Source organism: Athene cunicularia (genome assembly GCF_003259725.1).
Source record: "Athene cunicularia isolate RWA chromosome 1 unlocalized genomic scaffold, athCun1 chr1_part2, whole genome shotgun sequence".
NCBI classification, from domain to species: Eukaryota; Metazoa; Chordata; class Aves; order Strigiformes; family Strigidae; genus Athene; species Athene cunicularia.
Window position 1 is genome coordinate 12,799,864 of NW_020799092.1, and position 13,442 is coordinate 12,813,305.

The window sequence follows — 13,442 nt, forward strand, 5'->3', positions numbered from 1 at the left end:
TATCAGTTTCTCAAGAGAGGTTCTTTTTAACAGTTGGTCTGTTCTTAGTCATCTTTCAAAGGACTGATCAAAACCAGTTGCTTAGCAGGGATAAATTTTTAATGAAGATGAAGCAGAACTGTAAGGTACCCTTATCCTGCAATAAAAGATGAAATACCTACAGTTCTCTCTCAGAAGGATGTTTGCTTTGAAATGTCAAACTGGTGAGTTTCCGTCCATCTATCAATCCAACATTGTGTTTACAGAGTATGTAAAGATGCCTCTACTTTTCCCATATTTACAAAACCAGCATTTCAATCTTCTAAGAAATAGCTTTTAATTTATGGAAGCTTCTTAAAGCAAATGCAAATATACATCAAAAAAAACATGAAAACTGTTTGTGGAATTGCACTTTGTTGAGAGCAATTTCCTAGATTTAATATACATCAAAAAAACATGAAAACTGTTTGTGGAATTGAACTTTGTTGAGAGCAATTTCCTAGATTTAATTTAGTGAATTCAATCAGTACAGAAATGCCAATTTATTTTAACAAATGTAGGCTGGATTATCATTTTAAAAGACAAACAGTAAGAAATGTTAAAAGCAAAGCACTGAAATGAGATGAAATCTCATCCTAAGTGCAGTCATCACCCAGGACAATTCTGATATCAATCTGGAGAAAAAAATATATTTAATTAGAGATCAGGGAAGTCTTAAATGTAAACTTATGTCCAAGTTTACAACCAACTTCCCGGTTTGACTCCAATAAATCTCTCAGAATCAAATAGCAATATTTTACTTTTATATATTATATAGCAGAGGTGGACATATCTCTAAAGCCTGAACAATTTTCCTCTTTTTAATGGAACAATTTTGTTTGTGACATTAAAAAAAAATTCCTTCAATCCCAAAAGTATCATGTCCTGTGCTTCAAAACAGAAATTAAAGAACGTCACAAACTAAAAAAAAATTCCAGGTCATTGTTCATTTTTGGGAATGTGTCAAAAACAAAACTGATATAAGCTACAATTTATAATTTCTTTATTTTTATTTTAAATCAGAATAAATGCATATACTAGTAGAAATAACTGAGTGGAAAAGCTTGGGTAAATGTGGTTTTGTCTTGACAACATTGTTTCAATAATGGGCAATGAAAGAAAGAAAACTTTTTACTGAAGAGTATTAAAATAGCATCAAAAGATGTCATCAAGGACTTCAGTGTTCTAGTGTGAAACAGTGCACATGAGGATATAAGGAAGAAGGGAAGAGGAAGAAGGAGGACATGTATGTTGAAAAACCTCACCCAAACTTATTTTTTAAAATAGAATAATGGGAAGGAGTATAAGAATTTGATTTATAGAACTATTCAATACTTTATTGTTCACTTAATTCAAACATATCAAGTTGGTTTTTTCATACTTTTACTATAAGAAAATATGTCCACAGAACTATTTCAGTGCTTGTTTAAATTAGATACAAAAATACTGATGTTAGCAGCACTATTTCTGCTGTCAGCCAACACAACCAGATTCACAAATCTGCTAGGCACAGCAGAATACCTGGGAAGAGATGAACTATTTACTGCCAGTTATGTTTTCTAAAGCATCTAAACAAAAAAGCCTCCTTAAAAATTTCAGATGACGCAAGCTTTATCAGCTAGTAGGCAGCCTGAATTATAGTAAAACTTTCTCAAACCTGTTTGGTCTTTCTTTGAAAAGACATTCTTTTTGGGGTCATCTCAGAAGAGATGTTTACCCTAAATAACTTGTGTTTTGGTAAAATGCTCTCATCTAAATACAACCACATTACATTAAAATTCTGAAGTAGCACCCTAAGATCATTCTCTCTAGAAATACCCATTTTAGAGCTGTAAGCCCACACTGCCAATGTGCTAAAGCTCTTTAGGAAGAATGCAGCACATACCATTCCAAGTTGCAAGAGAAGTTAAGAAAGCATTAGGTGCTCATATCTCTCTTCTTGGTGAGACACTACGATCATTCACCAAATGCACTAATTTCACAGCAAAGGAATAACCCAAATTCATGCTGCTAAAATTAAACAATCATTTTTAAAAAGCGTTCAGCATCCAGCTTTTGTTATTTTTTGTGAAACAATGTTAAGAGGGTTCAGCACATGTTTTCAAATTATTTTTGTTCTACTAGGGAAAGCAAATCTCTTTGAAAGCCTGGCCCCAAAATGGGTGCTGAATACTTTTGAAAATCTGCTTCAATAGAGAAGACAGTAACAATAGAGATGTTCAGCTGAAGAATGATGTTATGGACACCAAAACCATGTGAACAGAAGGCAGCTACAAGGCTGAGCAGGCTGTTAGTTCTACTGTTATATCAAGTTGTAAAGAAAGTAAGAGAAGAAAAGCTACCCCAAAAGCCAGAGTGCTAGCGAGCCCCAGTGAATGGCCACTGCACACAAAAGGTAAATCTTACTGCAGAGACCTCGGCCTGGAGACCAGCCACTCTCTTTTTCAGGTCCTCCCCTTGAGCCTCTTTGGCACTTAGCTCTTCCTTCAGTTGCTCTACCTGTCACGACATTGTTATGCTTTTAAATATTTACAATTTGTCAGCTTCTAGTTAGTCCACTTCAATCCAAGTAACTAAAAGTGACAAAGAACTTAACAGAAGGATCAACACTGGTCACTCATTTTCTCTTCCATTCTTCGTTTAGTCTTCTCAAAAGTCTAATGTCTCTGTATTTTCACATAGGCTGCCAGACAAGAATTTGATTATGAAACAAAGATGTATAGTTATGGTTATGCTTATATATGTCAAGTATGGGGCATTTCACTCAATGGTTTTGAAACTGGAATTCACAAGGAAGTTAGGACAGGAAAAGGGACATTTTTCAGTTTAAGAGAAATAAAGTTAATTGTCAACATACAGCCACAGATGACTATACAATACAATACTGGAAAAAAAAAAATGTTGTGCAATTACAAAACAAGTTATGAGAGCAAAATATCAAGATTGGACCTGGCTACAAGTCACGGGTGAGTTATTAAAATGGAGTAAATTTTCTGCAGAAAAATAAATGAGCAGACACAATAGTTGAAGAGATCCCAGAACTGAATAGCTGGACAGATCTAGAGGCTCACAGAGGGAGAGGAGAAGGGGAAAGTGGAGAGTTGGTAGCAAGGGAAGAAGGAAAGAAGGAACAGAAGGAAGAGGTGTGAAAATCATCTCTCCATTCCTAATTCGAAGGGGATATCCTTCAATTCTAGAAGCAACTCAGTGGGATAAAAGGCAAAAGTATAAAAGAACAGATGTGATTATCTTGAGGTAAATCAGTGAGCTGGCATGAGGGAAATGGGAGAAACACATACTTACTACATATCTCTACTTCAGGCAAGGAACACTTCTCCAAGAACTTTCTCCACCTTTCTTTTTTCGACAAATAATTTCAAGCAGGATAAACGCAGTAGGTTACAATTGTTCAGGACCTAGTAGAGTAGTTTCCAATCTCTGTTCCAGGGATTTGTATACTGATTTCAGGGAGTACATAAAAGCTACCTAAGAAAAGCAGGACTGCTCACTATATACATAAATTTACTGTACAAGGTGGCCTGAATCTTCATTAGAAAATGTTAGGGCCCACTAAAAGACTGGGAAACACTTCTTTGGGAGAAACAAGGAATGAACTGACTTTTGGCTACAGACAATTCAGTAGTCAGTGTCCATCTTTATACCTGAGGATTAACATGTCTCACTGCTGTATTTGTCTTTTACTTCCAACAGCATAAATTAATGATGGCGCCACCACTGTTGTAGAATCTACTCTTATTCTGACTCCACTACTGGAAAGAGAGTGTAATAGAAAGCCATTACAGTAACAGTTCAGGCAGCAATTTTCAGCCTTTACATAATAAAAAGATGTACTAGTTTTATACAACAGTTTCAAAATGAAACACTCTTTTTTTCAATAGACTACATCTGAAAATACTAGACCAAATAAAATCTAGAATTATAACAAATTAGCAATGATCTAAAAATAAACACAAAATCCTTCTGAAATAAAAGAAAGTCAGGTGTGATAGTAAAAGAAGAATTTAGGCCATTGACGTTACTGAACCACCATTATAATCTTTTCAAATTTGAATTTAAAATTCTCTTAAATATTTTTAAGTTTCATGGAAGAATACAAATAAATTCTGTTTCCCAGTGTCTGAATGGGAATCCAGAGTGTAACTCTTCACTCAAGTATGAAAATTTCCCTCATCTGTTAAATAAGCTCAGTATATCTTACTACTATCATTTGTTTTCTCAATACCTTATTTTTCATGAATTTGGAATGACTACGGTACACTTCCATTTGTTTCATTTCCTCTTCACGTTCTTCTGTGCTCAGAGCCCCATTTGACTTCAACATCTGAATCTCCTCTTCCAAATCCCGGAGGCCACGCTCCATGGAAGATATTTTTGAATCCTGAAAAAAATTAGAAGAGACAGATATATACACAGTTAGATGATTTGTTAACATACCACTGCAGTAAAAGGAAATAATTTGTTGGACAGGTAGCTGCCCTTGAAATTTACTCCCGAACTTCCTATAGAAATCAGTCTACACCTCTTTACATGCCATCTGGCTGAGGGCTCAAGTACTCATTTTTAAATTTTTTATACCTTTCAAGGAAAGCAAGAGTTTAGTACTTAAAGAAAGCAAGGCTAGCGGCAGGGACATGGTATATGATGAATAAATAAAGGAACATGAAAAAAGGTTGCTTTGTAATGCAAAGACAGCATAAAACAGAGGAATTCTAATTGAACAGCAAAATGTGACTGCAAGAATGGCAAAAAAAAAAAAGGGTTTCTGCTTCTAGTAATTTAAGTGGGGTCACAAATGGAGAACATAAAAAGCACCATAAGCAAGGAAATGATGCAACAATCTAGTTTTGACTGGAAAATCTACTTTTGACTGGAAAATCTACTTGTGAGTGGATGAAGCAGTAGAGGACACTTCAAGTATTATGGCTCATATATACAACATACAAAAAATTTCCATGGTTAAAAAATATACATCTGGAAAAATAAACAAGTCAATGTACCATTATCCTCATAGTTTTACAGGACAATCATAGGTTTTCAATCTACTTGGTTTTGTTTCTTTAGAAATCTTATGTGTTAGGAACAGCAAGAACAAATTCATACAGCACACAAGAGCTTCATGCATACATACATGGATATGTAATTATGAATGGTAATCTCTTAAAGCAGTCTATTTTTTAAAATTAAATTTCTCCACAATTTTTCATCTTTCCTGAAATACAGGTAGGATTTGTAACTATCCTCTATTCTTTCATACACCAATCATTCATAATTTTTTTTGTCTGATAATCAAAGCACAGCTGAAAAAAAGCATGCAGGATTTTCACATATAGGTTTTCATTCATGAGATAAGACTTTTCTAAAGGACCATTATGAAGATCTAGTCGATCTCCTGTTAAATTTTTGATGCTTAAGATCAGTAAAGTGGACTTCTGCAACAAAAAAATAGAGAGGCAATAAGATGAAGTGGTATGTTGCAATTTACAACAGGATTTCCTTTCAGTACTCACATCATTTCCCATAAATACCAGTGTTTTCTCTTCTGATAATAAAGATGGCTTACTGTTACTAGATGGTTGATTAGTTTACATTACTATGGACCACAAAGATGATTAATAAAAGAAAGATGGTAAATGAAAGGCTCCAGAGCAGAAAGACAGGCAATGACTATGGAAAACATTGAGATGGAATAGAAAGATTTGGAAGGGAAAAAAAGAAGGAAAATAAAAGGCAGAGATAAAGGAGAGAGAAAGAGAGGATACGTAAGAGAATAATTTGCGAAGACAGTTTGCAATTTTTTAACTGTATTTATCCAAGGCCTGTCTGATGTACTTTATGGACTATACAATATGAAATATGTTTGCATAAAGCTGTGTAAACCACACACCCCACTTGTGGCTCCTGAGCTCTTGGCAAATTGCCATTGTTCCATTAGATACTTAACAGTTTAAGAATTCAATCACATCTAGAAAAGTTAGGTTTATGATGACATACAGACATCTTTCTAGCCATATGACCCATTCTTAAAGCAGGTTTTGAGTTTGCAAATTGATAACTTTGTCAACACACAGAATGCAAATCAATGTTTCAAATGTTGATAACATTAGAAGAAAATAACCCGCATCATCATTAAAACCTACTAATTCATCATTCACATCCTTGTAATACAATGGACTTCTGGTTAACTGAAAGAATACTGTAGGCAGATCTCTAGACAGAAGGCAGGTTTCTGTTGTCTCATGAAGCAGCTCTGCCTCTTCACTGATCAAAAATAAATAATATAAAATAAATATACTTATTTTAACTTAGAAGACTGACAGAAATATATGTTATTTGGTAGAGTCACCTTTCACCTTTTCCAGAGAACAAACTCTACTGCTGCCTATATGCAATCATTTACCTTCATCTCAATAACAGTTTGCAGAGCCTTTGTTTTGGCTGTGTCAGGAGCATTTTCAAATCGACGATGGATCTCCTGTACCAGCAGAAAAGAAAGCAAGAGTTAGCCTAATAATATTTTGTCCCACCTACCAAATACGAACAAAATTCAACAAGCCATAAGGTTCTCTTTCTAATACACAGCATAATTCAATGCTGCCTTCTGATGTTACCAGTTCATACATTTTGTTTTATCATTTCTCATAGCAATGAAAACATAGGTGGAAGTTCATTCAGTAGAATCACAGCCTCAGTTAAAAAGACACAACAGAAACTGCATCTTCAACTACCTGCGTCCTCAAAATAAACTGTTGAAATGACAGCTGAGTCTACTAAAAACTCCTCTCATCTGCCTGCTAAACTAATCTAAACTATCTGTAGTTTCTCATGAAAGACATACACATAATTTATTTGACTAGATGCTTACTGAAAACAATAGTGTTGTGGTTTCTGTTTCAACAAGCTACAGGGTGCAGCTGTGTTGATAATTAACTTTTTTACTCCAGAGTAGGGACATTTAATTATGTGTGATGAAAATCTTTCTCCACTAGGCCTTGAACATAGCTGCAAGTACAAGACTGTATAGCACATTTCTCTAGAAACTCAGTAAACAGACACAAGAACACAAAATTCCATGTGATATTTCTGTGGATGTGAATTCATGGAACTAGCATGCTCCAGTCTGCTTGCTAAGGAATAAAATCGTAGAAAGCTCAAACAACTTGTTCTGTATAAAGTAGTTAGGGGTTTCAAACCAACAAGTGGGAATCCAAGGGAAACAATACAGTGTCTAGTGTCTATGTGCACACACACAGTTTAGCCACCCACTCCCCTTAATAACCTAAAAGTCAAATCTAAAAAGCCATCCACAATCTTATATTTTCAATAGACATGTTGAAGAGATAACATTTTGTATGGTAGTCATAGGTGTAACTTATCAAAATAATTAAACATATGGAACAAGAAAGGCAGATTTGTATAGTGCTATTTAAAATAATGAAAACACTACTTATGTTGTAAGATTGTTAAGTGTTCTTACATAACTATGAAGTGAGCAAGATACAAATGTGTAGTGATATGACAAGGGCCACAAGAAGAATTTTTCATAAATTTGGCACAAGGCCATTTGCATAAATGGATGCCTGTGATCAGTAGTAAGAAGAAAATCCAGTATACTTTGTGTCTTTAAATACTTGTGTATTTCCTGAGAAGCTATTTTTACAAATATGTTCACAGTGAAGTGTGGCATTTTCTGAAAAAAATACCTCCTGAAAAAATAAACCAGAAAACCCCTATAAATATATTTGTTTCTTCCTTAGTCAACAGATGACTTGAGAGCCTCTCAACACTTACATCATGTAGACAAGAGTGGAGCAATACCGTTATTATTCTTCTACTTACCTATACCTGCATTGACATAATGGATTTACTCAAACCTATACAGTCTAGACAGATGTTTCTTTTGGCCCAAGATGTCTTCTATCATGCCCAAAGAAATCACAGTGTGCATTCCTCTCTGCTATTCTGCACAACTGATGTCTGAAGCACAGCATAACCAGTAACTTCTCATCACCAGCCTTCCACACTATTGGTGTCTAGCACTCTTCCACTCTTGTATCTGCCTACAACGTTAGAAGTATGCTTATTTTTGTCTAAACAGATATGGCTTCTACCGATTCAACAGGTTTTAAATCAAGTGAGGCAGCCACTTTTATCTTGAATATGCTGATGTTAAAGGGAACATACTACACTGAGATGCACTCTCCAGAGGGTTGAACACAGAGCTATCTAAAGACTGCAGGCATTATCTCTGGAATCATCTCCTTAGCAGAACTGTAAGTTTTGCCAAAGTAGACAGCAATAAGCCCAACCAGCTGAACCTTCTTCTACTATTTCCTGTGCCCATCCTCAGAAGAAGAAAAAAAGAAGCTGTCAGCACACAGGGTGTCATCAGTACAAGCTGGATCAACATGGTCATACCACTTTTATTACCTACTCCATCCTCAGCATTTTTCTTGATACACATCAGTGAAACTACTTTTCTAGTCTGTCTCCACTACTATTCAAGTTGATACCCTTTAAGAGGTAATGTTTTAGAGATTCATTTGGTTATGCTGCTATACATAATGTTAGAAAAGAAACTCATCATAAGGTTGAATTTGCTTTGAAAATGTCCTTTCAACTATGCACAGGACAAGTCTGCCACATACTCTGTCCATAGCAACTCAGCACTTATCTCACTATCCTCAATAAAAAAGATCAGAGAAAAAAACAGTGCTACATACTGCCTTAATAAGAATAAGCTGTGATGAGCTTCTAACACTCAAGACCAGCCTGAGCATTTACAATTATGATAGGGAGCAGATCTAATACTCTTCACCTGTTTCTCAGTGCTCTTACCAGTACCTGTCATGAAAAACACGACTCTTCTTTAGTGCCCTCAGTCTTCCTCTATTGGGAATGATCTCAGCTGCCTGCCTTAAGGTAGCTGTGGTATGTCTTTCCCTGTTTCCATCTCAACGAGATCTACTGTGTTGATTCACTAATTGCAGCATAGTTCCAAGATAGGGTGGCTGCCAGTCCTTCTTAAGAGCTCTGGATAGAGTGAGTGAGTTTCTGTCTTGCCACTGGCACAATGTTGTTACAGATGCCTTTTCAGTATCTTAGCATGTATGATTGTTAGCTAGGCTGAAGTCTTCAGAATTTTTCAAAAGACGCTTTTGTACAACTCAAGTGATAGGAGTGGCTTCCTCCTGAAAAACAGCCATATCTGAAGTTTGCAGAGTGGACATGGGGGACTCTATTCATTAATTCATCAAACAGCATTTTACTATAGAGGCATTCAGATACTTTACTGTTCTGGAAGAGTAGGCTTGTATCTATTTGGCTGAAGTGAACAGCACTGCTTGGCATGATCCATTGTACAAGTACACAAACATCTGAATAAGAAAGAAACATGCCTGCTAACTATCTCTCTGGAGAGGCTCATGCATGCCCTACATCCTTCAGTCTCTTCTCAGAATTCTAAAGTCTTTCCCTGCAAATCCCAGGCTAAGAGGAACAAGAGGGTAAGACATTGACCATTCTTTTTGTAAATTCAGGTGTGGCACATTAAGTAAGGGGTCATTTGAGAACATTTGATGTAGCACACATCCTATATTGCTGTAACACCAATTTATTCTGTAATCTCTGCTTGGCTATGAGAGCACCTAATAAGGATACACATATAAACAACACAACTCCAAGAATGTCATTTAACTCCTTTGAGTGGAAACTAATAAAAACAGTCCACAGTTGAAGACACCCCAGTTACATCTTGGCAGCATGCTCAAATCCATGTCCACTTAACAAATAAGTTATATGGGAGGGGAAGAAAAGAGGGTTTGAATCCCCTGAATTTATGAATTAAAAATAAGTTGCTTTTCCTAACTTCAGAACTCATATATGGGGAATCAGCAATAATTCTGAAGATGAATCTTTAAGCTTAAAAAGGTGAAGAAAGATCCAAGAGGGAAAAGTATCCTCTTCTGAATTGCATGAGCTTTCACTAAACACAGAAAGTTATATCTCCAGCTGTTCCTGTCACATCAGTTGTACAATCATCCAAGGACTGTTATTGCAGAATAAAATTAAACAGCTTGATAACAGAAAATAAAACATATTCTTGTGTACTTTAAGAAACTGATAAAAAAAATAAGATGGTCAAAAATAATATGCCAAAAGTCTAATTATGTATTATTTTTATTTTAGTAGTGCAATTACATACTAGATAATTCCCAGTTGTGCAGACATGGTCTCTGAACTGAGAACATAAAAGCAACTACAACTATGAAAATAGAATAGACGGAATACACAGTACGAGAACATCTTGTCACTAAAGGGATGCTGACAAACAGTGTCTACTTTTTACATGCACAGCATTTTCCCAAATAAAAAAACTCTTCTAAGCTTTTTTTTTAGAAATGCCCGTATCTCCACTGTTTTACGTGACACTTTGCGCTTTGGCAAAGGAAACATCCTATTTCTATCATTTTAAGTAATTCCACCGTGATTTGGATGACATAACCTGCTGAAAAACACCACCTCCCACCTCTTGACTGCATAGTAAGGACATAATTTTGGCAACATGATGACAATTCTAAAGAGCCTGAAAACAGGGCCACAGGGAAGCTGAAGCTCCCTAGAACACAGGTTTAAGTGTGGCTGCTGAAGAAGCTGTTGTGCACAGACATCCTTCTTAATTGTAAAATACAGGTTAAGTACTTACCTTTCAGTGGCAGAATGGAGAAATATTAATATACTGTATCTCTGATGTATTCACATTCTATTGTGGACACACACCATGCAGATGAATAAAAATAAGTATTTTCATCTTCAAAACAGGACTTTGCATAGCAGTTAAAAGCATAAGACCACACACAGATATAAGGATCAGAAAAATACAAAACTAATCCTTCATTCCTTGCAAGTTATCCATTCTGATAAAGCATGATTCCTTTGTTCTACTTTCATACCAAAAGAACATTCACATGTAACTGATATTGTTCCATAACAGACTAGTAAACTTCAGCATCTTCCTATGTTTGAATGAAACAAATTATTACAAGGGATGCCTCTTATATGTATGTTTTATATTTTTTATGTTTTTATTTGTTCAATTATACCTTTCTCATTAAAAAGATAACAAAAAAAAGCTACTTGTTCCCAAGTTTTGTGCAACATAAATGCTTTTCACTGTTCATTATTATTACTGTTAAAAATATGCACTATATTTCTCTTTCAGTTTAGCCAGTGGGAACTTTAGGCCACCAGATACCTTCACAACATTGCCAAGAATATTGAAGAATGCTGTATTACCCAATTTCTGTTTCAAGTTTTATGCTTAATACCCCATTATTATAAGCTAGTAGAGTTTCTACAATTCTTTCATATAAACAATAAAAGCTTTAGGTGGAGGGACACCTTATTACCTGTTTGGCAACAGTGCTACTACTACAGGTATACTGTGTCCACTTTGTGTGTCTACAATTTTAAAACTATACTGATATATTGAAGGGAGTTCAAAGAACGACTCAAAAAAATCAAATCAAAAATTATTGTGCAAATTGATCACAACTTTAATTGTGCCTTCACAGGCAACAAAAATTCAAAATGGATCGTTCTGTCCAAAAAGCAGCAAGATTCAATAACTGAAAACTAAAGGCTAGAAATAGTCAGAAGTTTCAAACAGTGTGGACAACTTAATGAGAGTTGGGGTTGGTACATCATCACTACCAATTTTTAATTAAGAATGGCTACTTTCATTAATAAAAAAGTCTACTTCAAAATAGATAGAAACTAAAGGTGCGCAACATATTACCTAACATCTGCCCAGCAGATCTGCAAGGTAGCACAGTACCCCTATGAGAAACAATACTATAATTTTCTGGTCAGCATAATTACATAGAACAGCTTATCAAAAGTGCAACACTGACTATGTAAAGAACAGCTGTGATAAAGTCATTTTAGTGTACCATAGAATAACAAATTCTGTTTTTTTCTTGACCAAGGAATGCCAAAATAATTGAAAATTAGAGAGTATAATTTAGAACTGAAGGAGTCCTCAATACTGAGCAGTATCAGGACTATGTCTTTAAAATATTAATAAATTATACACATTGTATAACAGTGAAGGAAGGACTATAATCAGAACATTTTATTCCTTCATAATCTGGCCATATCATTCACTGTTATTCCCTAAATTACTGTTGCCTCTGATTTTGCATGGGATTTGGAAGAACTGTGAAGGTGCACTCTCAAGCAATGATGTTTTTATAGTGGAGTATGCTGTATGCTTAAAAATACAACTTCCAGTAGTACCACAAGATAAACACTTTTCAAAGCAAAAAACCGACATGCCTTCCATTTCTGGCAGAACCTACATAATCTGACAGTATGTATCACACAGAGAATAGGAAAAATACGCTTTCACACAGGGATTTCTTTTTTTAAAAAACGACAATGTGCAATTAAAACCACAGCTGTAATTCTGACTTTTTTTCATCTTAACTGCCCTTCCCATGTCTTTATATGATCAAATATTACGTTCTGTGCAGTATGTTTAAAACATTCAGTGGACTGGAAAGTTTAGCTAACTAAAAAATACCTGTTTTTATTCTCCATCATATAGTCCAGGACATCCTGTCATTCTTCTATAAAGTGACACATAAGACATTGCAATCAGCAATGCTATTCAAAAAAGCAAATTGTATAAAGAATAAATTATGGATGCTCTCAAGTTGCAATAGTCCCGTTTCACAAATTTTGTCGCACACAAGCTTTACATGTTTTAAAATTACTTTTAGACCAATCAAGTGGTTCTAATAAAGATGTAACTATTTTAATTATTGTGATTTAAATCCCTTCTCCCTGCTATTCTGTTCTGAAATGTCAAAAGAATGAAGCAACAGCAGAAAAAGCAGAAATTTAATTTTTTTAACTCAGAAAGACATCCCCTAGTATGATGGTAGTAAGAGTTCCAGTTACTGAATCAATCTATCTACTCCAGCAAACCAAAAATTCTCTTTGAAAGTGTGTCTTATTTATGTTGCAAAGTCTTGGAACAGGACAAAAGTGTTCTTTGAGATAACTCTAATTGCTCCAATTAAAATTTCTAAATCCTTCTCTGAGCCTGGGAGCAGAAAAGGGTAAGAATTTTAACACACACATGGAAAAGTACTTCTTTGCAAAACTTGTCACAGTCAATTAAAATCTGTTCAGATAAAGCAAAAACCCCTTTCTCTTCCCTGGGTATTGTTCAGCAGTGCTCCAATGGTACATCTACATGGCACACCCATCCTTTTTCACTAAACTCCTTGCTTCTGCTCTTTGGCCATAACAGTATCAAGTTTGATAATCTATAGCTAAATCAAGTACACGTATGTTGCAGTCTAGTCTGCCTGCTCGCTCCTCTGACAGACATCTAAGTG

At 35.2% G+C, this 13,442-nt stretch overlaps 1 protein-coding gene across 11 annotated transcripts in view; it reads right to left on the reverse strand.

Annotated features, from left to right (window-relative positions):
- Positions 1-13,442, reverse strand: part of ERC1 (ELKS/RAB6-interacting/CAST family member 1) — a 280,374-nt gene that overhangs the window by 210,608 nt on the left and 56,324 nt on the right. For 7 of the 11 annotated variants that reach the window (XM_026867103.1, XM_026867092.1, XM_026867117.1 and 4 more), the window contains exons 3-5: positions 6,437-6,511; positions 4,262-4,417; positions 2,434-2,517 (exon numbers count right to left, since the gene is read on the reverse strand). In XM_026867103.1, coding sequence (XP_026722904.1) covers positions 2,434-2,517; positions 4,262-4,417; positions 6,437-6,511 — 315 coding nt within the window. The remainder of the gene's footprint in view (positions 1-2,433; positions 2,518-4,261; positions 4,418-6,436; positions 6,512-13,442) is intronic. The other 4 variants (XM_026867111.1, XM_026867106.1, XM_026867147.1 and 1 more) reach the window with 1 other exon arrangement.